Genomic DNA, 24,417 nt, shown 5'->3' with positions numbered 1-24,417 from the left:
ATGCTCCAAAACAACGAGACAGACGAGACAACGTATTTTCAGCCAATCAGCGGTTTTTGCGCCTTGCCACCCAGTATTCTTATCTTCTTACAGCTGAAATGTTTGTGAAGGAAGATGGATAAAATATTCACTACAGTCGCTTGTTTGATGCAGATGTAAAGTTGTAAGGTTTGTGTGAATAATTAACACAGTAAGGTTTAACTTAGATGAACGCTTTCTTCCAGATCGAGTAGCTACAATAGTTTAGGCTAACAGATTTCAATTCCGCAAAGAACTGAAATTGCTTTCGCTGTAATTTTCCCTTCGTCGACTGTCTCTTGAGCTGCCGGAAGTATTTTGGATTTTCCGATTTGATTTGTTTGTGGATCATACCCTTCACAATTGTTCTCATAATTTATCGCAGAATTAATCTTTGACGCGTTAATTTCCTAAAAAAAGGGTCGTACGCGGGGGAAGGAGGATTCTCTGCACGGTTCACGAACGGAAAAATTAGAGGATCACGGATCACGAATATAAAAATTTCGTTTTCCCGAATCACGAAAATAAGCAAGAAAGATACTCTTTTTAATAATGTGTTCGTACACTGGAAAGAGTGTTTGAAGAAAGCAAAATGGTGGCTAAGTCAAAGCCCCCATTGCAAATCGCATAACTAAGTCACTCTCGATAAACGACTCTAACCATCCGGAGGACTTGCGTCTCAAAACAACGTAGAATAGAATGGTGAAATCATGAATATCGCTGAATAATTCAAGTTCTTCACAGATCACAGAAAACCTTCAGTTCATGGATCATGAAAAGTAATTTCCAAAATTTACGTTTCACGGAAAATAAAATCAGCTAATCACGCATCACGAGAATACCCCTCTACGACCCTCTTAAAACAATGGGCAGGCCCTGAAAACGAAATTGAGAAGTTAACATTTCGCAATGGACAGTTCCTTCAAGCCTTTTCGTTTTGCTGCTTGTTTTTTTAAGAAACAAATAAAGTGTCCCAAGGACTACAATAGCCCTTGAGGTTTTCGTATAGGGCAAATTTCTGATTTTCCAGGTTTACTTTGAGTTCTCGGTCTGCCAAGTTTTTTTTAAAATGTGCTTCGTAGCTGAATGTCGCTGATGGCCAATCACAAGCATTGTATTCAAACTTGTTGCAAGGGAAGTTGTAGCTTAATTCGGTTGTACTGTAATACGAGCAACAAAACTAAAATTTGTTGCAGTAAGTACAAGTCAAGTATACTCTACGCAACATGTTGTCTCAACTTGTACCACTGTATTTTGGTGCGAGACAAGTTGGTCACAGACATGGTAATACGCACAACAGTGGGTTTCAACTAGCAATGCAACAATGTTGGGAGACAAGTTGAAGGAAAATGTAGCCGTACTTAACTGGACCTAAAAATATGAAAAATGAGTCACTCACAGGGCCATTGTAAGTGAAAAGAACACTGTGGCCTCCCAGCTACAGGGTTCGTACGCATCTTGAAAACCTTTGAAAACCCTTGAATTTCTGAAATCCAATTTCAAGGCCTTGAATGTACTTGAAATTAGTTTTTGGTCCTTCAAAGTCCTTGATTATTTATAATTGAACAAGATCAAAAAATATCAATGCTTATAAGTTTTAAAGTAAATGAAAGCCGGTGAAAACAAATTTTCAGGTGAACAGAGTACGAAATTCTTGAAATGCTGTGTGAAAACACTCCTTTTTTCTTACCAGTGCTCTCTCGTTACTCTCGCCCATGTTCATTGAGCCACTAATGCAAAGCAAATGTCTGGTTTACATGTTTTCAAGCTCTTGTTTTCTGACGTTTCTGCATGTGCACGTGTTTATACCCGAAGCATAGCTTTCGAAACACACATTTTGCTTGGCTGTAGGTAAATTTGTATGAAGAAAAGTCCTTGAAATTTCTAAGTAGGGTCCCGGAAAGTCCTTGAAAAGTCCTTGAACTTTGGCCTGAAAAAGTGTACGAACCCTGCAGCTAGAAACTGGTGGAAAACAAAAAATATATATATACATGTATCAACAACAAAAAAGGCAGTCCCATGTCAAATCAAGGAAATGCCTTTCTGATAGCAAAGTTGAAGCTGAATAATTTCTCTTCTTGTCAAGTCACATAGTACATGTACATGTATGTATTATGCTATTATTTCATGAATGCCTACAGAGAGTAACTTGCAGTATTATCAGTGAATGACAATCATACTGATTCATTGCTTGGCCAAATTATCAGAAACACTAACAGCAAGAAAGCATTGTTCAGGCCGATCAGGAATGCAAATGATCCATTATATTTTCTGATGCAAGAAATCTTTCTAATTATTTTTATTTTGTTCAACGGTAAGTTTGAAATTACTACAGCTTACTGGATGTTAAAGAAACAACTGACAGTCTATGGCTGTAAGACCTGTCGGACATAGTGTAGATGTGAAAACCCAGTGAACAGAATTGTGACAAATTGTGGAAACAATTGTGAAAAATATAACTACACGTTTTAAGAGGATTACGACATTTTTTAATATATAAGACATGTTTCGATGTTACTAACATAACTACATGTAAAGACAACCAACCAGAATTACAGCTTGCCTGATAGCCTGCAAACGCAGACGTATTTCTGGCTGTCGCTTGTCTCCGCCGAAAAATAACGTCTGCGAACCGGAGCCAGGAAACAATTTCTGTGATGTAATGACTTTTGTTTCTCTTTGGCCAATCAGATTCCATGATACAATGAAACTCGAGTGCTCCTCGCAGCGAATACCTCGCGCAGTAGTTCTAGGGTTACTTGAGCTAGACCGTGATTGGCTTAAAATTCCTATGTCACAGAAATCATTTCCTGGCTCGGGTTCGGAGACGTTATTTTTTGGCAGAGACAAGCGACAGCCGGAAATACGTCTGCATTCACAGGCTACTTGCCTGAGGACCGGCTCTCTTGATATCAGACCTTTCTTTCTGTTCATTGTTTTGAGATTACATATGTGCGAAAGTATTGTCAGTTAAGGCTGTTAAGTGCTTAAATAAATAAATTGCTCAGCTATCAGCAATGTAAGAAATTGGTCCATAGCCCTGAGTTGGTGTGATATCAAAGTTTTCTAGACCTGCAGGCATGAGACAATCAGGCCTTAAGTGTGAGTGTTGGCAGGTATATTCTGTGACCATTTGTTTTTTTAATGTGGATCAGAAATCAAAATTTTTTCATTGAAATTCTGTTTCTTGCAATGTGATTTTGTTTTGCCCAATGGTAAATTAATGTAAATTCGTAAGATGATTGCCTTTTCTGTTTTTGCCAGATTTATTCATTATAGAATAAGTAATTTTTTACTGATCACTCAGCATTTGCTGGAAGCCATATTTGAGGAAAATCATTATTATCATAATGATAATAATTCAATATTGTTGATCTTCCTCAAATAAGGCTTGAATCAGATGAATCAGTACTTCTACCAATGGACAACACGAGGGCAAGAAAAACATTAGGCGAGTCAACAGCCAGTGACACGTCAGAGACTGCATCATGCAGACCTTATTATCTACCAGAAACACCAGCTGCTTTTCCTCCATCACAAGTAGTTAGATCAGCTACTCCATCCACTTGGTATGTACCTCGCAGTTCTTCAGCATCAAGAGTTGGTGGTGATTCACAGTCACCTGCAGACTTAATGGACTCCCACAAGAATAACAAGGTATCAATTATTATTTAGACACATTGTTTACCCTGCGTTTTTATTTGTATACTGTAATTTAATTTCCTGCAGAGGAGCAGTGAAAAGACACAGGGGTGGTGGGGGGGAGGGGGGGGGGGGGGGGCTCCCATATAAAATTGATGGTGGGTGATGGTGGGAAATTTTGAAAAGAACCCCTAAGAGGTACCAAGGTCCTTTTTTGTGCACGCAGCTTGAAATTTGTTCACACCTAAGAGGTACCAATTCTAAAACAACAGAATAACTGGCACTTTCACAATTTATAATGGTATTAAAGATGATTACTTTGAATACCTTCTAGTCGTAAAGTTGATTGTCAAATATATTCTGTCTATTGTTTTTGTTTTTTGGGCTCAATACCCTGAAAGGTTCTGTGAAAGCTCCCATTGCAGATTTTTTTTTTGGCTGAAAATCCTTAGAGGTACTAGAACTGCTTTTTTAACCCCTAAAAGATATGACAAGCAACCTGGCCTTTTTACATGCCCCCCCCCCCCCTCCCTGAAAAGAATCCTACATTTTGATTGGTCCAGAAGATCTGGCTGTTTGATGTTTGATTTAAATCCATGAAGTATTCAAGCATTTGTTTTTACTCTGAATGCAGTTTCAGTTGTTACAGTCAAACTTGGAAAACTGTGAATACCTAAAACATGTCTGGAATGTTTAAATGTGTTATAACCAATCACAAGCAAGATCTTTAACCACAGAAACCACAAAATGGATGTATCCCATCGGTCACAGAGCAAATTTGTTTCATTTCAAAAGTTCACCAAATAAATCCTCTATTTCGGTTATAAAAAGAAACTAGATAATTGCTGTTACAGGCAGCCTATTTAAACACTTGCAAAGAGGATTTGGGATGTTTTTAAATGTTGGAAAGCTATTTTCACAAACCCCAATGCAATGTGCCGGGCCGATGCGACTGGCAGTGATTGAACCACTCGAGTGCCAACAATCCAAATTGGTGCTTTAGCTATTTCATTTTCATTATTTTGATAACGATGAAAAGCCACAAGTGATATTGATGAATTGGAAGTCTTCCATTATATTTTTGTAATATGTGAATCAACTGCAAATTTATTTGGGAAAGAACAGCAGAAAATTGAGGTGTTAACTGTTAGCCTTAACTAATTCCAAAATTAGCAAGCATTTACATTTATCTTCGTCAACCTTTCCACTGGGTGTTAAAAAAACTTAATCACCGGGTATGTATGCCCATTGGATTGTAATTATTTACTAAAATAAATTATAAATAAATTATTTGCTAAAATAAAACAAGTCGCTAGTTTAACCAAACACAATACCAAGGTTAGCGAAACCACCAAAATTTTAAATTTTTTATTCATCCCTATTTATAGCCATGTCAAATTAAGTGTCACCTTGTTTGAGTAACTGTACGCGTCGGCGAGATTCTTGTTTTCCTAAATCCCTCAAACTAAGTACATGATGTGGTTCTCTATACAAAAGGATGGCAATTATTTAGACTTTCAGAAACATATAAAGACAGAGGGTATATCTTGGGACAAATCGAAAACCAAAAACCAGATTTATAGTTCCGTGACCAATGCAATACATATACTTCCATTTTCTGTGGTTTCTGTCGTCAAAGATCTCAATCGTGATTGATTATAACACAATAAACATTCCAGACATATTTTAGGTGTTCACGGTTTTCTGAGTTTGACTGTAATTATAGTTTCATTAACTGCAAACAAACCAATCTGAGTTCAAAACAGAAACAAGAAATTAGAGGGGCAAGTATTGTATGTGTGGTAACACAATCCAACTTATGATTGATTGATTGATTAATTTGTTTAAGCAGCTGATCGGCTGAGAACATTGCAATTTCAAACAATAATATGTTGCATGTTTCTTTTTAACCAAATATTAGCAAGTGCACCAAATACCAATTAAACCAAAGTGCACTTAATCACATTCATGGCTGGTGTTTGAAGTGATATGTGAAAACAGTCTGGTTGTTCTTGTGAGATACTTAGTGCAATAATTTTCAGGGTCTTCTGGTTGACTCGGAATGTTTGCCTTTCTGTTTGTGACTCTATTTCATTGATCACAATTCACGGACAGCAACTTCCAATAAACAACAAATCAGAAATTAAATTAATTTAATAATATATATAACTACTTCCCCTTTGTATTGATGTGTTGTCATTAAAGATGCTGGCATTTTCCCTACTTTCTGTAGGTGCATCTATGTTACTAAGCCAGGAGTGTGTTACTGATAACCTTTGCTTTAACTAACAGGTTGTTTTTTGTTCTTTCTGATGCAGGCTTGCAGTTCATATAGTCCTTCTCCAAAGTTTCCACTGTCAATCACAGTCCCGACTGAGTCAAGCAGTGTCAGGAATTCAACATTGTTGAGTAAGTAGATACCTTACTGCTGTGGGAATGTCAGCTAACCCCAAGTGAAATATGTGGCCTGAGTTTGAATCCTAAATACAGCATTATATGAGTTGATTTTGTAGTTGGTTGTTGCACTAGCTCCTGGGGTTAATAATTTTCTCTGGGTTCTCCTTTTGTCAGCAATTTTTTCCCTGATCTACAGAAGTGAACATGTCTAAATCCCACTGCGATCTGGAGACAGTTAATGAAAATGAACAGCCATGTTGTGAACATACTGTAATTATGTTTATTTAAGGCAGTGCCTACTAAATACAAAGGTTTTTGTGCCAGGATAGGACCACATGGAAAAAGTAGATCTTTACTAGGGCTATTGGAATCCACAAAGAAAAATTGGGGTAGCCATGCATTTTTTCGAGATCATTAGCCTTGAATCTCAACAAAAATGCTGACATCAGCATTTTTCTGAAAAAAGAAGGAAAGGATATTTCTTCACAGATTTTCTTAGAATTCACCTTTTCATACAGAAAAGCAAACACATTTATAAAGATCACATTTATAAGCCATTTTTGGTTTATTTTAAATAACAAAATCTTTGCAACAGCGCTTTTTGGGTCTCTGACAGCCTTTGTCTGGTTCAACTAAAATACAGTCTAAATACCCTTTGCTCACAACCAGAAACTAATCACGTGTTGAATAGGCTTACCACCTCCATTTTATAACATAAAATGTAGGGGTAATCACACGTTTTTTAAAGTTAGTGATCTTTTTTGAAAACTTTTATGATGCCCGTTACACTTTTTCCTGTCACTTCCCCACAAAGTACAACATTTGCGTATCTCGCACTTGTTTTGCGCGGGCTCTACGCAATTTGCAGGTACATGTTTACAGTTGGATTTCAGTATAATTAATTTTTCGACAGATAACAGCTAGTTTTTCAGCTGGAAGACGTTAACAGTTAGTGGTTAGCGATGTGCTGCTATTCTGGTGTTCTTGGTTTAAGTACAGGTTCAATAAACTTGATTTGGTCACAGTAGAAAAGTATTGCTTTCATTTTAGTCGTGTACTTGGTACCGTAGTTGATTGCGTCAATGTCAACCCAGCCCTTAAGGGCCATTAACCGATCTTTTCGAGCCGTTGCTAAGGAAAAGTTAGTCTCATCTAACCTCCTCATTTTTAGTTAGTTCAGAGTTATTTCATGTGTTTCAACTTTTTCATGACCAGTAACACTAGTGATGACGTCATCAGTCCACGCCCGTGGTCATGTGACTAATACAGAAAAAAGGCAAAGGCTCCCAGGCAAATTACTTTCTCGGGATTTTTTTCATTGATTTAATATTTTAATTTAAATCCTCATTACGCTATGCATCGATTTTGTTTCATTTCTTAAAGGTCAGATTTTGAGAGCATTTCAAAATATTAAAAAATTTTCGTAATTTTCTGAAAAAGCATGATTTTGAAAAAGGAATGCATAGCTATGTTGCCAACGTTGGCTTTAATCGAAATTCGTCGAAGAAGGCTGGATTTAATGAAAAACCGCGTTTCCTTTAGAATTTAAAGAAACCGGAAGTGCGCCCGATATCTATTGGAAGTTACCCTATCAGGGCGTGCGCAATTTACACTACCAGCACACGTCGGTAAGATCAAACAAAGCCACACGGAGTTAGTTTTTCTCTTTCTATTGCTCTTGTTTTTCTGTCTTTCTCTTATTTTGTCTTTGCTTGCACTTTTTTTACTTTGCATTTTACGAAACACAAAGAAAAACATCTGAAATGTACGCGAATTTGCAAGTTTTTGAGTTGTTTTTATTTTCCGTGCTCAGGCTGACGTAAGTGACCGGAAGTGAAATTTCACCTCCTTAGGAACGCGCGCGAGCGCGCGCATGAATCGGTTAATGGGCCTTAAGGACGTTCGCGCTAATTGTTTCTGCGCATCCTCACTGCGCATGCAAATTCACACGCCACATCATGCATGTGCACGCGCGCTAAGTAATAAAATGAACAATGATAGGGCAGATGGCCATTGCTATAGCTTTGCTTGGATTTAACGATCTTGGACGTTCGGTGATCCCTATTTTACTTTTGATGGTTCATTTTCTCTACCGATTTTCTACGTTTAGCAAAAATTGAAGAAAATCTATCGATTAGAAGTTTGAATTTTTTGCAAAGTGCACCATCCAATTCCGTTCTTTTCAGCTCTTCGTTTATCTGTGTGGCGGTTTCAAATGCCTGTTGAAGGGTTAAGTTTTGTGAAAACATTGGCAACATTTGGAATTATTTATGCAACAGACCCACTACTACAAAATATGACTAAGATCGTTGCCCTCGGTTGACTCACCTTCGATATTTGTTTACTATAAACCCGTGTAGACCATGCTGAATTACGTGCGCCAATTTTTCAAAATCAGGGTAGTTTTCCACACGCTTTATCTCTGAAATGAAGTCGGTGAGCCCCAATTGTTTTTGCATTTCTGACACAAGAAACTCATTATCTGACTGCAGGAAAAATTTTAAAAAATCTATCGAGTGGAAAATTTTCGCGCGAACGTCCTTAAACCGTGCCTTGCGTGATGCGCAGAACGTATGCGCACTAACAGAAGTAGGCACCGTCCGTAATATGTATTTTTATTTATTATAATTTCTCATCTCATTTGTTATGAGGTATAATCAACACTACTAACGCACGTGAATAATTATGTCCAATTTCATACATTTAACCTGATGTATCTTGTTAGTTTTGTTATCTACCTGCTGACCTATACAAAATAATGGGTGTGCCTTTTTCCACCAACAAGAAACACATTTTAGTAAAGGTCTTTTCTCAGTGCTAAGCTCCAATTTATTTAACAAATTATCGAGGCCTAAGTTATTATTACACAAGACAAATTTAAAAAAGAACTTGGAAGAGAAATTAAGTTGTAGGAAACCATTAGCTGTAGGTGAGTGTTTGCTTCATTGAGCATTTTCAAACAATGAAAGTGTTTTACTGCCATTTTTGCATCAGCCACGTGGCAAAATTTCTTTCAGTTGAGTTCTACTCACAGTCCTAAATATTCCAGTCGTCTTCCCTTTTGACACATAACTGAGTTCTTGCATGTTCAGTCTAAACTGCTCTACAACCCATACCACCACCCCACCCCACAAGCTAAGAGCTTCTGCAAAGCGGGGAAAATAAATCCTGCGGGACTGGGATTATTATGCACATTGCAAACTTGTTCAGAACAATGTAGGTGGCTTTACAAACGTATGTTGTGTTTAAATCAAGGAGATAATGTTATCATCAAATTTTGTTTCTGCAGATAAATCAAGAGAGGAGAAAAGAGGACTGTCACCCAGTTGGAGTACACCAGATCCTAAACAAGCCAAACTCACAAATGTGGACAAAACAGGTTATTTTATTTTATATGTCTTCAGTATATACATACAAGAAACCTCGCCAAGGAATGCACAGGCCTATTTTCGTTCCATCCTCCAAAAGTCCTCTTCATTCTCTTCATGATGTACATCATGGCTTTCTCATCATGCAGCAGTGTTTTGTCAGCCTAGGGGTTAAAACCCTGATCATGTCCAGAAAGCTGAGCAAATATTTTTTCCTACAAGTAAGACAAATAAACAATTACAATTTTTGGTGCCCTCCCTGTGAAAATGCACTTTGCCAGAGCAGGGTGATACAGTGGTAACAGCTAGAGGGGGCTCACTTCTTATCAGTGTGTCCTGGGTTTGAGTTCTTGGTTAAACAGCATACCTTGACTGAGTTTGTTGTTGGTTCTCGTTCTTGCTCTAAGGTTTTTGGCCAGCCTCTATATCTTTGCTCATCCACAAAAGCCAAGTCCCTTAAATCCAAATTCCAATTCTATTTGGAGACAGAAGACATAAATATAACCACTCCAGACTTGTGCCTGTTGTTTAGTTCCAAGCTATTTTTATTTTCATTTTCACTTCCAAAACAGCATGATTTGGTGACCACTTGCACATTAACATCAGAGTAAGAGTGTATATAACTGAGCCCAACTAGTAAATTAAAAATCAACAGATCAGTTAATAATAGTTTCATATTCCAATTCTGCTGCCTGACAGGCACCTTATCACTAGGAGAACTCTAATTGCTAGTGCAGTGGGGTTTGACAGAACACTGACCTCAGTCAGCTGACCCCCTACTGATCCTCTGCTGACCCCCATGTGCTATCAGGCTGGAGCTTATCCCGGTTTCTGTAGCATGAAGCGACCAGTAGTAATTCTATTCCCCACCCCCCTCCCCGGCCTGGGCTCAAACTCAGACCGCTTGATCCTGAGTTCAGCACACTAAGCATGAGACCACTGGGCCTCGCAACCCCTCTACTGACCCCTGTGCCGAAATCAGTGGGAAAATAAATAGATATTAAATAAATAAACGGCTGATAAATTGCTTTAAATGAGGTAAAAAAAAAAAAAGATTTTCAAGAGAGCGTCATGTTAAAGAGATTACGTTACCTTGAGAATCTGTGCCCTTTTCTACGACCACATGCATCAAGGAGAAAGTTGTCCAAAACCAGTTGAAATTTCGAATACCGGCTTCGGGAAAATTGGCAAGAAAAGAAATTTCAACCAAAAAGTTAAAAACTACTCTCCCAAAGACTAGCGGCTATGCCAAGCTGACACTTCACACAGTTAAAGGTTATTGAGAAAGCTTAGCCGTAAATGTAAAAGCTGTTCAGAAGGATTAGAAAGTTAGCCATGTTACCTTCGACAGATCGCTCAACTTAAGAAGAAACGCAGCCGTAAATGTTCTCTTGCCGACTGCACAATGAAACATTTGTCCACTTCCCAGAAAAAAAGGCATTAAAAAAGCAGCGAGAAAAACAGTTTGCCAAACCAGTTTCCCTGCTAATTGAGTAGTACAAAAACAAGAAATATCACAAATCCAGAGTGTTCGGCTGATGTGACGCAGTATACCTCATTTTGGTCATTACTTTCTTGTGAATTTCACTCTTCCCCAGGCAGGCCCTCGCAGTTTGGAAAATTACGTCTATTTTCGCCAGAAAGGGATAAACATGGAGTCAAACTATCATCGTTATTAACAAGAGCACACGTCCAAACCTTTCATCAACGTCTTTTTTTTTTAACTTGAACGTTTTGAACAGGAAAGAATCAAAATTTTCAATTGCAGCTTTCACCAGCATAATTTTATGCGAAAACGTGAGAAAGGCTCTTTTCCAAAATCGAAATTTGGCTTGAGGGGTCATGAGAGACTGTGATCATAGCCTCTTGGGTGTCATGAATAAATATCTTGTTTCACTTGAAGGAGAGATGATGTTTTTATCACTTTTTTATTTGTAACAAAATCAGTTGCATCATTGATTAACTTCAAGCTTTTACTCTCTCTCATATAGTCCGTTTTAAAGAAGGCAAACCTGGTGATGGTGATCTAGATGAGCTGGCGGGAAAGATTGCTGCAAAGTGGCAGAAGCTGGGACTTCGCCTTTGCATTAGTCAGGATGTACTGGATGAAATAGATGCTAATGCAAGAGAAAAACCATATCGGATGTTACTTCACTGGAGAAATACAACAACTTCGACTACATTTTATTGTGACCTCTACAACGCTTTGTGTCATCACAGAGTAGGTCTCAATAACGTGGCCAACGAATTTTGTGGTAAGGAAACTCCATGACACATTTTGTTACAGTGTGACTACTTGAAACAGGTTTGGAAATGAAAAAAATAGCCGAGGATAGGGTCTCCTCACAATCTACAGGACATGATGCTGTAGAACGTGCAGCCTCGGCAGTCGATGCAATTGTTAACCTTCATACATTTGCCTCAATACAATAGTTTTCACTCGAATGTGATGCAAAACAATTTTTTCTTAGCTGCTATGAAATCAAGCCCGTAGGTACGGATTGAGTTAAGGAGGGACCCAAAAGGATACTTTCTTGAAGGGGTTAGGGAGCATTCCCTTAGATCATACAGCATTGTTGCGCACTTAAGCAGTTTTAGAAGCAAACTTTAATGTCAGTTTCAGCCACGTTCTATGTCACACACACAGTGCAAAGCATAACGGGAACATTGCTTACCTACAGTTTGTAGAAAGTACAATCAGTGGGGTTAATCTCTACCTCTACGTAGACTAATTGGTAAGTGACGTGGAAAGTTAAAGGGAAAAAAACCTGCAGTAGACTTAAGGAAAAGTTTTTTTCCCGCGATTTGAACCCCCAAAAAGTTGTTTCCGTGGAGGTAAAAAAACACAAACAAAATTCTTTAAATTGCTTGTGCAGACGCGCGTAACTTAAGACGAATGAGGTTTATTTATGTTTGCAATGCATACCATTACCACTCCTTTACATTAAGTTGAAAAAGACAGAAAAGCTGCGACGAATTTACACTGTAAAATCAATCTTTGAGTCAAAAAGGCCTTCTAGTCTAAAACACATTAAAGACAGTATGTATAATTGTAGACTCTGTAATTTTCAACATTTTTAGATATGACCTTCGCAAATGCATGTAAGAAGTTACGTTCTCACATGTATTGTTTCAGTTTCTCGTGTGCAGTACAGTATGACCCATGTCTATATCACGCCGAAAGAATTTGAAAACGGATGTTTCACTCTGAAAACCCATCGAATGTTTTCCGTCCACACTGCGCCGGAGGAATTTGAAAACACAGCAATCACCGGTCATTTTGGAGTTGTGTTTGAGGAAATCTCCGCCAGGGAAACGACGTAATTATCGTGCCGTCATCGTTCTCGAAAAGCTCCATTTTCAAAATGTTTTCGCTGTCCACACGAAAACGAAAAGCCGGCGTTTTCAAATTCTTCCAGTTTGAAGAGCGTTTCCGAAAAGCTCCGTTTTCGTGTCGGATTAGTGTGGACGGTAGGCCAAACCGTAAAAATAAAGCTGCGTTTTCAGAGTCCTCTGCCGTAGTGTGGACGGGCCCTCAGGGTGCTTCATCGAGCTATGATACACGCGAGAAGTCAGGAGAGCATAACAAATGCATCGTAAAGACTGTTTCCCTTATCATTGCTGCGATCGCCGCAAAAAGAGTACAGCGGTCATTGCGATCGTTACGACAATGATCGTAACTTTTTCTGAAGCGATCACAGCGATCATATGGAAACCAGCCTAAGCTCGATGATGCACAGCGAAATGCATCAATCAATTGTTTTGTTACATTGCCAGTGAAAATAAATGAGCGACGGGACTACTTGCGCAGAAAAAAAATGTCTTGTGGAATTATTGTGGATTTTTTAGCTTGCGTACTTATATTGAGTATGATAACGCGGCTTGCAAGCTATGTCAGTTATTGTTTTTACTGAAGCCCTAATTCGTTATCATTGCAGTTACTGATTCAGAAGCATCTGCAGAGGACAATTTTGATGTGAAATCCTGTCGAAGTAAACTTGCAGAGCATTACAAGAGAACCGCCAAAGTGCCTACCTCTGTGTGGTCTAAAACATCACCCGTGGATATTCACCAGATCTACACTCGACTGTCCTGGGTGAAAGAGGAAGAAAGTCCAGCTGGGTCATCACGGTCTGAACTGGGACATTACACGGAAGTGTTCACTGCAAACAAGAACGGTGTTGTACCAAAGAGGATACTCGTCCAAGGACAAACGGGTATTGGGAAGAGCACTTTCGTCAAGAAACTGGCTGTAGACTGGGCTGAACTTGATGAAACGACTACAGGAGACCAACAGAAAGATATCTTGAAGAAGTTCGAGCTTTTGGTTGTCGTTAATCTCAAAGAAGTGTCTAAATGCCAAAGCCTCAAGGATGTTATGAGTCGCTCATCTATTTTCGCACGGAAGGATAAACATCTTACAGATAGCCTGCTGAATTACATCACCAACAATGAAGACAAGGTTTTGCTGGTGTTTGATGGATACGACGAGTATCGCTGCGGCAGCAAGTCCGAGATCTACGATATATTCAGTGGAAATGAGCTGAGAAACTGTTGTGTCCTGATAACGACTCGAATTTCCAAAGCTGACGAGCTACGAGCGTTTAAAGACATGCATGCTGAGATCACCGGGTTTAGTGAAGAGGACAGAGTGACCTTTATGAGCAGAATGCTTGGTGGCAAAGCAGAAGCAGAAGAGCTGAGTCGTCATCTTGATCGGCAAAAACTGAAAGACTTAGCAAAAGTTCCGCTTCTTCTTCTCTTCTTTTGCACTCTATGGAAAAAGGGCAAGTCAAAGAGCTTTCCTGGAAGCAAAACAAAATTGTATTTTGCGATCGTCCAGTACGTTTTGGATTACAATCAAGGGAAAGACTCTCCTGCTCGCTTTGGCGAAGTACACGATTTCAAAGATGTTCTTGCTGAAATCGGAAGAGTGGCGTTGGAATGTCTTTTGAAGGACGATCATGTGTTCGAGTATGATCAACTGTCCACTGCCGTTCTTTGTGACGAAAGTCTTATCATTGGTTTGCTTCAAGTTAGCGAGTACGCAGAAAATCTTCGACCAGCAGGGATGGTATCCTTTATCCACAAGAGCATTCAAGAGTTCTTGGCAGCCTGGTTCGTCACCTACAGATGTGTCCCTGTAGGAAATCTCGGTGGAATTGAACAGCACGCACGTACCTTGGACGATTGTGTGACCTGGGAGAATGTATTCCAGTTCGTTTGCGGTTTGTCTGACGATGGAGCAGTGAAGGTTTTGCAGCACTTCACATCAGTCAGGATCTCTGACCCAACATTGGATTTATCAAAGACAATACCAGATGAAGACAACGAGACAGACGTGCCACTGTGTGACGTCACAATCAGGCATGAGAGGTTCAGTGACTTGGTTGACCAATCTTTTCAAGAAGTTCAGTCAAAAAAACCTGCACTGGTGAGACATTGGCTTGATTGCACAGCTGGGATCATCCTGATTGCCTCTTACAGACCATTTCCTGAACATATACCAAAGATGACACTTTTGAACGAAGTTGCTTCCTGTAAAGCTGTATGTTTCCATGGTCTTTTTTTTCTATTTTGCTATGGGGAAACTCATGTCAAGGTTACACGAGGTTCTGGAGTTTTTCGATTGCTTACATGTCCCACTGAGAATAACCGAGAACTCTGCGGCTCTCTTGATTGGAGATTTTTTAAGGCAGTTCAAGACTGTAGGATGCGAAGAGTTTTTGTTTAATTGCATTCTTCGTTTCCATAATGGAAAAGCTCAGTTTTACATAACAGATTTAAAGCTGTTGTGTGATGACCATGTGAGACTATTTAATGAAACAATTACCATTTCTACTCCATCTCGCTCCACAAATCTGTGTTCAAAACAGTCAAGTTTGAAATTCTTAAGATCTCTTTGCTGTTGTCAAATAAGGAACGCACAGGCATTCAAAGACCTTTGTGCGGTTTTCAGAAACTGTAAACATTTGAATACCATTCGATTTGAACGATGCGGGGTCGGTATTTGTGAACTGCTGGAGCAAATACCAAATAGCAGTACGTGCTCTTTGATTATTGGTTCTGACCCGTTCGTCAGGGTAATAGAGATATCAGGGGACGCTTACTCACTGACATCAGTTGAAGCTGAGAAACTGGCTGGTGTGTTACCGCGATTTAACGTCACCGCTCTTAACCTTCTATTAGTTGACTGCTGTGCTGCAGCATTTAACAAACTTGTTTGTAGTATCACACACAAGACTCTTCAGGTACTGAGACTGCGTAGTTTAACGCTGACTCCAGCAGCAGCCGCGGCGCTCGGTCGGTCACTTCCTGAAATGTCGTCCTTAATAACACTCGAGTTAACTAGCCTGAATGTAAGCAATTTGCAAGTGAAGGAAATGGAGGCGCTGTTTGGAGGAATCAACGAAACATTCTCAGCTTTAGAGTGGCTTTCACTTAGGAATTTTAACACAAGAGGTAGCCTTGCTCCACTCACCAAGCGCGTTCACTTCTTTCCCAACTTGACATGGTTGGAGCTTCCGTCATTAAATATGGATGAACGTGACTTGCATGGTCTGCTGGAGAGCTTAAGATCCATTCCTAATCTGAAGGCGCTGCTCCTAGTCTGCAATCCACTAGGTTCCCGGGACACGGTTCAATCTATTGTGAAACGAGCACTGCCTCAGGTTGATCTTTATTATTGGTAATACCAGGTTCATCCATTCAGTGAAGAAAGTAGACATATATTCTGGCAGAAGCACGGATTGTCTTCAGTGTCACGTGACTTGAACTGCTCGTCCTTTTACCACGTACAAACTGACATTACTTGAGATCATAGAATAATATCTGACAACAACAGGTGATACCACTGTTTTACGAGCTGCTCGTGTAAACACCGTAAGCTTATTTCAGGATGTAATTCTCAACAATTTATAATTGATATCTAAATGGGATATTCAGTGTAACAAGTGAATTTTGTCTGTAGCGCGTAACTGACTTTCTATCAAAGAGCAAGTCACGATTTTTGTTTAATTTTTGGACTCACAGTATTGTAGCGGAGAATTTTATATTGAATTGAATCAACAAATTAATTGATTCCCTGTATAAATAAGATAAAAAAAGATGCTTAGAGTCAATTCGCTAGAAAATTTATTGCGTAAATAGAAAAAAAGCGATAATGAACTGTTTAGTTGAGCTTAGTTGAGAAATATTTGCCTAGATACCGTTTGCGATACATGCCTCTTTGTTCCAAAATGAACAGTAATTTTGTAAAAAGTGTAAAAATCTGCATTATATATTCGAACATGGAAGTAGTTAAAATTGCAAAGTTTCTAGCTGTTCTTTTTTTTCCCTTTCTCTCCTGAATAAAATTTTAGAAAATAGCCCTTGAAGGCTGGTTTCCGTTTGAACTTTACGATTACTGTCAAAAAGGTTCGCGATCGTTGCAATCATATGGAAACAACTTTGCAGCGAGACAGACTTAAGTTCTATTTCGACGATCGTCGCGAGCGATCTGTGGAAATCCGGTTAGTGAGGTTAGCTCAATTTTTCTGTAGCTATCGTAACTAACACTTGGAAAGCAGCCTTTAACTGCTGCATGAAGGAAAACCTGCGTGAAATCCGAGTAGGTGTGATTAATCCAAATACGCTAAATCTCGTGAGACGGAAACTGGCGTGTGAAATCTTTTGGCCAGTTTAGTTGTAAGGCAAGAACCAGACTTTGAACTATGTACTACTAGGTTAAACTAAATACGGGGGATAACGTCTTTTTTTACAAGTAGTTTTATGTTTATCTCAATGAAGTTTGTTTAATTCAATGTGGAGCTAAGGCACATTTCTGTCAAACCATATTGTAGTGTATTTGAGATAAACGGCATCAAGCTAAACTGTGATGTTAATTCGACTCGCAAGAAGTTAGACGATTAACCAGAGCCTAAATCAGAGTTTGTAATGTTTTCGACGCAAAAGGGACTTTCTTTGAGGGGTTTGCCTGCGGTGGAATCTTGCAGTTACGTTTTAGTTTTTCACACAGACTGAGTTGGCAATTCTATGAAAAGCGGAAAACCAATTGCATGGTTTTGTACCAGTATCGCAGATCCCTAACATATTACCCTGGATTTTCGCGAGAGTGCAACTCAATGGGACGGCTGAAAGTCAATGTATTCTGTAAGATTCTAACGCCAACAATCATAAGATGGTGGACGTTATATTTTGCAGGAATTCAGTTACATACCAGAGACTGCGCTTTACGTACTTTCCCCTATTTATCGGTAAAGTTATTCTGAACTGGCAGTTGTTTTTTTTTAGCATTTTGTTTTTCAGTAGGCTTTCCTGTTTAATGGGTTTTCTCAAGTCGCGAAGAAGGAGCGAGGAAGCGAAGTCTTTCCTTTTTTCGCGAAATTGCAACAAGCCAATTTAACATGAAATTTTAGAGATCTCTGTAGAGTACAAGCCCGCACAGGGCTCGAAATTAACTTCTGCGTTCGGGAGCCAGCTGGCGACTAACGGAAAAATTTTGGTCGCCAGATCGTAAATTTTGGTCGCCATTATTTTATATATAACTTACACAAGAACACGATTTTATACGTTACTTTACATACAAGAAAAGTCACAACTGAAGAGCGAAAACAATTAGAAACAACACGAGTAACTCTTAGCTATAAAGCTACCGTTGTTCTCAGGTGATATTTTCGACTTGCTTTCCTTGACGCCTGGAATTAAGCTAGTTCCTAAGATATCCTTCGACAGTTTGGTGAAATCCACTTTCCCTACATCAACAACTGATGAAGGATTCAAAGTCTGGATTAACCTTTTGGCAGAATCTTCACTCCCCCACGTAAAAACTCATGTAATTCCTTCAACTGATTGGTATCTGCCGCCATTTTCGCGGCAAATGAAAAGCACATGGTGTTGAAGTGTGCCTGCGATCCCAGTTTCGGAAGAAGCCACTGAAACAATATGGCGCGCCGTGAACGCAGTATCGACGTGTCGAAATACATTCCAGTTTTTCGATTATCTTGTAATATTCAGACATAATTTTACTGGGGACGGAAAATTGAGTTGTATACTAGCCACCATATCCGATTGATTTCCTAATATAAAGATTTAAAAACAAAAGTTGGGTCGTGGTTTTCTTTAGTTATCGGACAAAACGCGAGTCGCCAGTTCTGAAAATTCATGTGCTCAATTTGTGGTCGCATTGGCGACTAGTCAGTCGCAATTTCGAGCCCTGCCGTAGTAGGGAACAGGGTTATATTTAAACTTCCTATATATTTACTTCTTCTTTGCAAGCGCCAAACTGAAACGGGGTTTTCAAACGAGAGTATTTTTTCTCAGTTAACATTGTAGCTTGATTTTGACCGTAAATGGGGAAACTGTTAGTGGAAGTGTGAGGAAATTTTGAGACGGTGAGAGCCGGAGAGAGACTGGGTAGAAATCTGCTGCACTCTCACTTCACGCGCCTCTTCAGTTTTAAGAACGTTTAAAACTGATAAGCAATAGTTTAAACTGGAAACTTTACTGGCTGACTCGACAAGCAAGATATTCTTATGTCCTGTATTTCTCTGACACCTTAGGCACTTTCTCCTGGTAGAGCCGGCAGCTGTACTTGTATCGATCTACCTATAGCGGGCTGAATTTGAATTCACGTGGAGTAAACAATTGAAATGTTCCTCGCTATTTTACATTTCATCATGTCTGATAAGATCACTAGCGTTTCCTTTTTTTTTCTTATGAACTTCTGATCTTGCAATCTTTTTTCTTCTTGTTCTGTTTACTACCACACGTTCTTCAGTTCTTCAGAAGCTGTAATTGCCATATTTCACATTTTTCGTTAAAAGATTTCACTTCAGAAAAATCCACATTGTTCAAGAATAAAATGCAGAACTTCCAAATTGATATTTCTACGAAAGTGAGTATCGAAAGCTGTCACTGTACTTAGAAGGTCTGGGGGTATGCACCCCTGCAAATGTTGACAAATTGAAGCGTCTTAGACGAGTTTTTGTCGATTCTAAGCGGCAATATGACCCTTTGTTGGCACTTTCATTCCTTAAAATGAAGAGAGCGTAGATCTGCATTCGTTTGCACGAGGCTGGAGAGCTCTGAAAATGGCCTGTTTTTATTGTTTGCAACATTTTATACTCGGCTGCTAGGTGTGATCGTTTGATAAGTTGAGTGGTGATCCTGTTCCTGGGTTTTCTGCTTGTGGCTGTCGACATATTCACTTATTCCCCGCTTAACGTCAACTTCTCTCAGCCCTCCCCCGCCCCCCCCCCCCCCCCCCGCTACTTATTTTATCCGCTTAGAATTTTTCAGCAGTTTGGTACATACGTTACTGACATGTGAGGATATCAACATAATTTATTAAAACGTATAAAACATCTTTCATAAATGAAATGAAACTCTCCGCTAGCGGGCCATCGAAACATCTCCGTATCCATTTTTGTTATATTTACGTTTTAGATTTCACGTATGTCTTACTGTGTTGTGATCACACATGCAAGTCAAAACTTCCTCTTTTTGTTTTGTGCTGTTATCCGCATAGATGTCAGTAGACTTTGTTATAATCACTCATTTTGCTTTCGGTCAAAATCGCCTGCACCAACATTTACCCCCACCCTCCCACCCCTTACCTCCCCATACACGTGTAGTTGACGCGAAGGGTGGAACAAGTAAATGTATCGAAGGCGCCTTACACACCTCTCCTCCTTGATGTCACTAATAAAGCTAATAGTTGCGATGCAAGCCGTTCTTCTTAAAGTAAATATGGCAATAACTTGTGAATAATTTGCGCCTGAAGAGCTTGTGGTTGTTGTTTCGGAAACATAACGACGGAAATTACAACTTTAAGAGTTGCACTATTTACAAACTTCTTCACGTCATGTGAAGAATTTTATTTATGCTCACGCTTATTGGGAACAAAATGCCCCGATAAAACTTACAGCCGGAGAGGGATCTACCTTCGGCAGTGAATATATAGTGGTTCACTCTTTGCCTAGTTCCTGTACGGCTTTCTCCCACGCCTTCGTAGTCAATTGATTTCGGTGACGTGTCCCAGACGAACGGCCCGGGATACACTTTTCGCCCCGTACCACGTGACCACGATTGACAGCGGCGAAATATTGAGGCCAAGGAACTAGGCAAGTACACTCTGACGCTTTACAGCCAATCTAAGTTTCTGGAGAGCTTTAACTCCATTTACTTAAACTCCCATCATTAAGGCTAGAAATATGAAGCCAACGCAATATCGAGAATTACTTTAAACACTCAAGTGAAAACCCGCTTTGAACTCACACGTTTTATTCCCTAATTTCCAGTCATTTGTTACTATCACCCGATACCTACTGTATTCTATTTGCAGTGTTTTCACTACTTCAGACATGAAATTTTCAAAGGAAAATTTCCCGCAAGAACCATTAGTTCGCTCTCGATTCTTTCATAAAACAATGGAATCGAATGGGTTAACGTTATCGCTTGCACATGCGCCGAGTCTTGAAAACTTAATGCACAGGTGCTGTGAACCATTAATACCAAAAACATATCAGTAGATTTAAAAATTGACGTTAGTTTTTTATGAGTCTCTCCTGTTATTGGTCATGAATTTCGCCATATCATTGTCAAAGTAGTTGTGGATCCAAGAGGCGATAGCCGAGTCGATCGGCATACTACTTTGACAATGTTATGACGAAATTCATTGTCAATAACAGGACAGACGTATTAAAAACTGACGTCATTTTTTTTTTTTTTTTCACGATAACAAATTGTCAAGTTTTCGGCTCTCGCTCGTTGACGCATCGCATAAATTATAAATTAATGTGTCTGTCCGCTTATTGACAGTAAAAATTAGCCAATGAGCGCGCGAGAATTGCTGCAGTTATCGTAAAGATAATACAGATACAGTAGAACTCAGAATACATGTACGAATACCAAAGGAAATAAAAGACATGCAAAAAGCACCAGGAACGAGTTGTAAGGTGTACCGATTGCAACTTAAGTTTGAACTAAAGAAGCCTAAGGCTCATTCAAATAATCAAATGTCTTGTACCAGATGGGCTCCTGTTCATGACCGAAGATTTACAAGGATCATGCGATCAATAACCAGAAAAAAAAAGACACATTTTCAAAAATGTCACGCTATTACAGGGTAAGGGGTGTCCGTAAAGCGGGTTTCACTGGAATACGATACAATACTTCATTAGTTTATGTTAGCCTCGGATTTTGGATGGTTTTCATCGTGACGTCACTACATTCAATGATCTAAACTTTTTAACATTTGATAGTTTTTACATATTCTAGTTCTTCCCTTCAGAATTTTAAATTGTAGCAGTCCTGACAACTTCTATCTAAACCATGTAATTAGGAAAAATATAGAAGAAAACACGATTTTTCAAAACAAGTTGTCCAAGTTGTCCAACTTTGAAATTCCATGGCTATCGATTTGACAGCTTGTAAAGTAAAACAAACAGCTAAACTTGAAAGAAAGATATCTTGGTAGGACTTAAAGCAAAGATTTGAAATTCTGATGACGCCACGAGTAAAACCATCCATGACTACTGGTTGAAACAAGAGGAACTTAATTCGCAGAAATTTGCTTTTTATAAACACCAAGAACAAACATAACGACAAAGACGAAGAGCATTCCAAAATTTTGAAGGGCAAATGTCTTGAGGATCTTCCAAATGGAGGCTTGTCCAATTCTTGCGGACATCTCGGAAGCTTCTTCCAGCTGTCAATTAAAGCACAACAGTAAACAAATCATCAATATTTTTTGTATTTTTTTTGTGATATGTATACGGTTCACAAGATTTACAGATAAGACCGCTTCCTTACTCCGCCATATTTGGCCCGGGTCAACATCAGCTAATTTATAAGTTCTATTATAACATTTTTAGCTTAATTCTAACTTAGGGACGGTTTACAAGGAGGGAGGGTTACCCTAGCAAGGGGTTAACCCTAGCTGGAGGGCAAAAGATAGCCCCGGTTTAGAAGCAAAATTTCACAGGTGGGGTAACCCTACAACCCGGGACACCTTAATGCGCGGTCACACTCAAAGAGTCCGGAAACAAGTACATGTACAAAGTTAACTCGGGTAGGCGGGTTAATCCTACCTGGCATCTCGGCAGCTTTTTCAAGCTGTTAATTAAAGCACGACGGTAAAACCCATCAATATTTTGTATTTTTTGTAATATGGAGACGGTTCACAAGATATACAGATAAGACCTCTTCCTTGAGATACTCCGCCATATTTGGCCGGGTCCACATCAGCTAATTTATGAGCTCAAGATTTCGATCTATGAGGTGATCCACTGTAGTTGAGGTGGCCGAAGACCGAATCAACTATCACCTCATAAATATCGAGAGCCAATAATCTATTATGCCATTTTTAGTTTAATTCTAACTTAGGGCCTGTTTACAAGGAGGAAGGGTTACCCCAGCAAGCGGGTTAACCCTAGCTGGAGGGCAAGAGATAGCCCGGGTTTACAAGCAAAATTTCACAGTAACCCTACAACCCGGAACAACTTAATGCGCGGTTACACTCAAAAGGGTCTGGAAACTGATAGAAAGTTTACCCGGGTGGGCGGGTTTACCCTAGCACGCAGATAGGGTAACCCGCTTACCCGGATAACCTTGGCTTCCTTGTAAACACGACAAAGTAATAAAGAGGAGATGTGCGAGTGCTAGGGCAACCCACATGCTAGGGTAACCCTCTCTCCTTGGAAATAGACCCTTAGTTATGCCTCAAATAACGGTTCACAATTATTTCTTATTTTAGGGCCTCTTAACACGACCCGGGTCAGGCTCCAAGCGAACTACATGTTATTGCAGACTGACAACCAGGGTTTGCGTAAAGTGGTTATTTTTAGCATTCTCTGCGGTGATTCAACCGGGGCTGAAAATCATCTCAGTGTCTTGTGTGACGCCCTTTAAGCTTTAGAGAGATCGCGTGGACAGAATTTTCATTTTAAATTCACCGTTTTGTGTACGCGCTCTCATCAGTTTCTTCAACAGTGTTGAGTTTTTAATTCAAGAAATCGTGAATGTCTCTCTTTTAGTCTCTCGAGAGTTTGATTATCCATTTGCTTCTAAATATTTCTTACAGATTCAGAGAAACAGGAAAACGTTGCTATTTTGTTGACCAAAGGCTGATAGTGTGCGATGGCTCGGCCAATCAGATTGCAGCATTTACATTGACAAATTAGTAGAATTCTACTAATAAATGATAGCGCCATGCTTAACGAAAATATAGTAACCATGTCAACTAATGAAATGTACACAAACATTCCTCCAGCGAGTGGATAGATCCACCTGACTGCCGATGTTTTGGTGCCAAGTATCAAGCCAATGATCAGCCCCAGATAACGAGCACATGCCGGGAGAAAGTTGAATGCCAGCGCCATTTTGTACGACATGCCAGCATTGAGAAGAATGGCAAAATCACCTGGCAAACAAGTGAAATTCAACAAATATAGTTATTCAAAGAAAACTCAAAGTTTTATCAGCTTAGAAAGCATGAAAACTATTTACTTTTAGTTTTTTATTTTTTACGACAATTGCTACTAATCTCGCAATCTGATTGGTTGGGTAATTTGCCGTTGTCGATAAGAGTCCAGACAACGCTGCTCGCGTCGATGTGTCTCGCAAGCCGTTTTTCAGGTCGCACTCTGAAAACAAAAAACATTTCCTTTGACGTTGGTATTGTAGTAAAAAACAAATCGAATGTGGTTCAGCGTGGTCTGCACTCTTATCGACAACGATACTCGATACTTGTGGACTCACCCGGCTTCGCCTCGTGAGTCCACAAGATTTTGACCACTGTGATGACGCGAACTCGTCGATAAGTGTACAGACCACGCTAAACCACATTCGATTTGTTAAATTTATTTATTTATTTATTTATTTATTTATTTATCTAACACCCGCGCAAGAGAAAGGTAAGAGGGTAAATAACTGACATCCCAATACCAAATTACCATCAACAGGTTGATTTGTAAATAACAGTGAGAAAACT

General features: G+C 39.4%; 1 protein-coding gene and 1 pseudogene across 2 annotated transcripts; one reads left to right on the top strand and one right to left on the bottom strand.

Annotated features, from left to right (window-relative positions):
• Window positions 1-64: 64 nt before the first annotated feature.
• LOC110065132 (uncharacterized) lies at window positions 65-17,244 on the top strand (annotated as a pseudogene). Its single transcript, XR_016203457.1, has 6 exons — window positions 65-168; window positions 3,408-3,675; window positions 5,979-6,069; window positions 9,347-9,436; window positions 11,417-11,680; window positions 13,364-17,244. The product of XR_016203457.1 is annotated as an uncharacterized LOC110065132 (transcript).
• Window positions 17,245-21,138: 3,894 nt separating this feature from the next.
• LOC149098222 (metal cation symporter ZIP14-like) lies at window positions 21,139-24,195 on the bottom strand. Its single transcript, XM_089276982.1, has 2 exons — window positions 23,660-24,195; window positions 21,139-22,134 (listed from the first exon to the last, which is right to left on the bottom strand). Exons 1-2 carry the CDS (start codon window positions 23,816-23,818, stop codon window positions 21,982-21,984), a joined length of 312 nt encoding a protein of 103 aa, XP_089133108.1. The 5' UTR covers window positions 23,819-24,195; the 3' UTR covers window positions 21,139-21,981.
• Between the last annotated feature and the right edge of the window lie 222 nt (window positions 24,196-24,417).

The sequence above is a fragment of the Orbicella faveolata genome, unplaced genomic scaffold, assembly GCF_042242905.1.
Source record: "Orbicella faveolata isolate gen_17 unplaced genomic scaffold, um_ofav_v1 contig_46, whole genome shotgun sequence".
Lineage (NCBI taxonomy): Eukaryota > Metazoa > Cnidaria > Anthozoa > Scleractinia > Merulinidae > Orbicella > Orbicella faveolata.
This window is presented reverse-complemented; position numbering and strand designations above follow the sequence as displayed.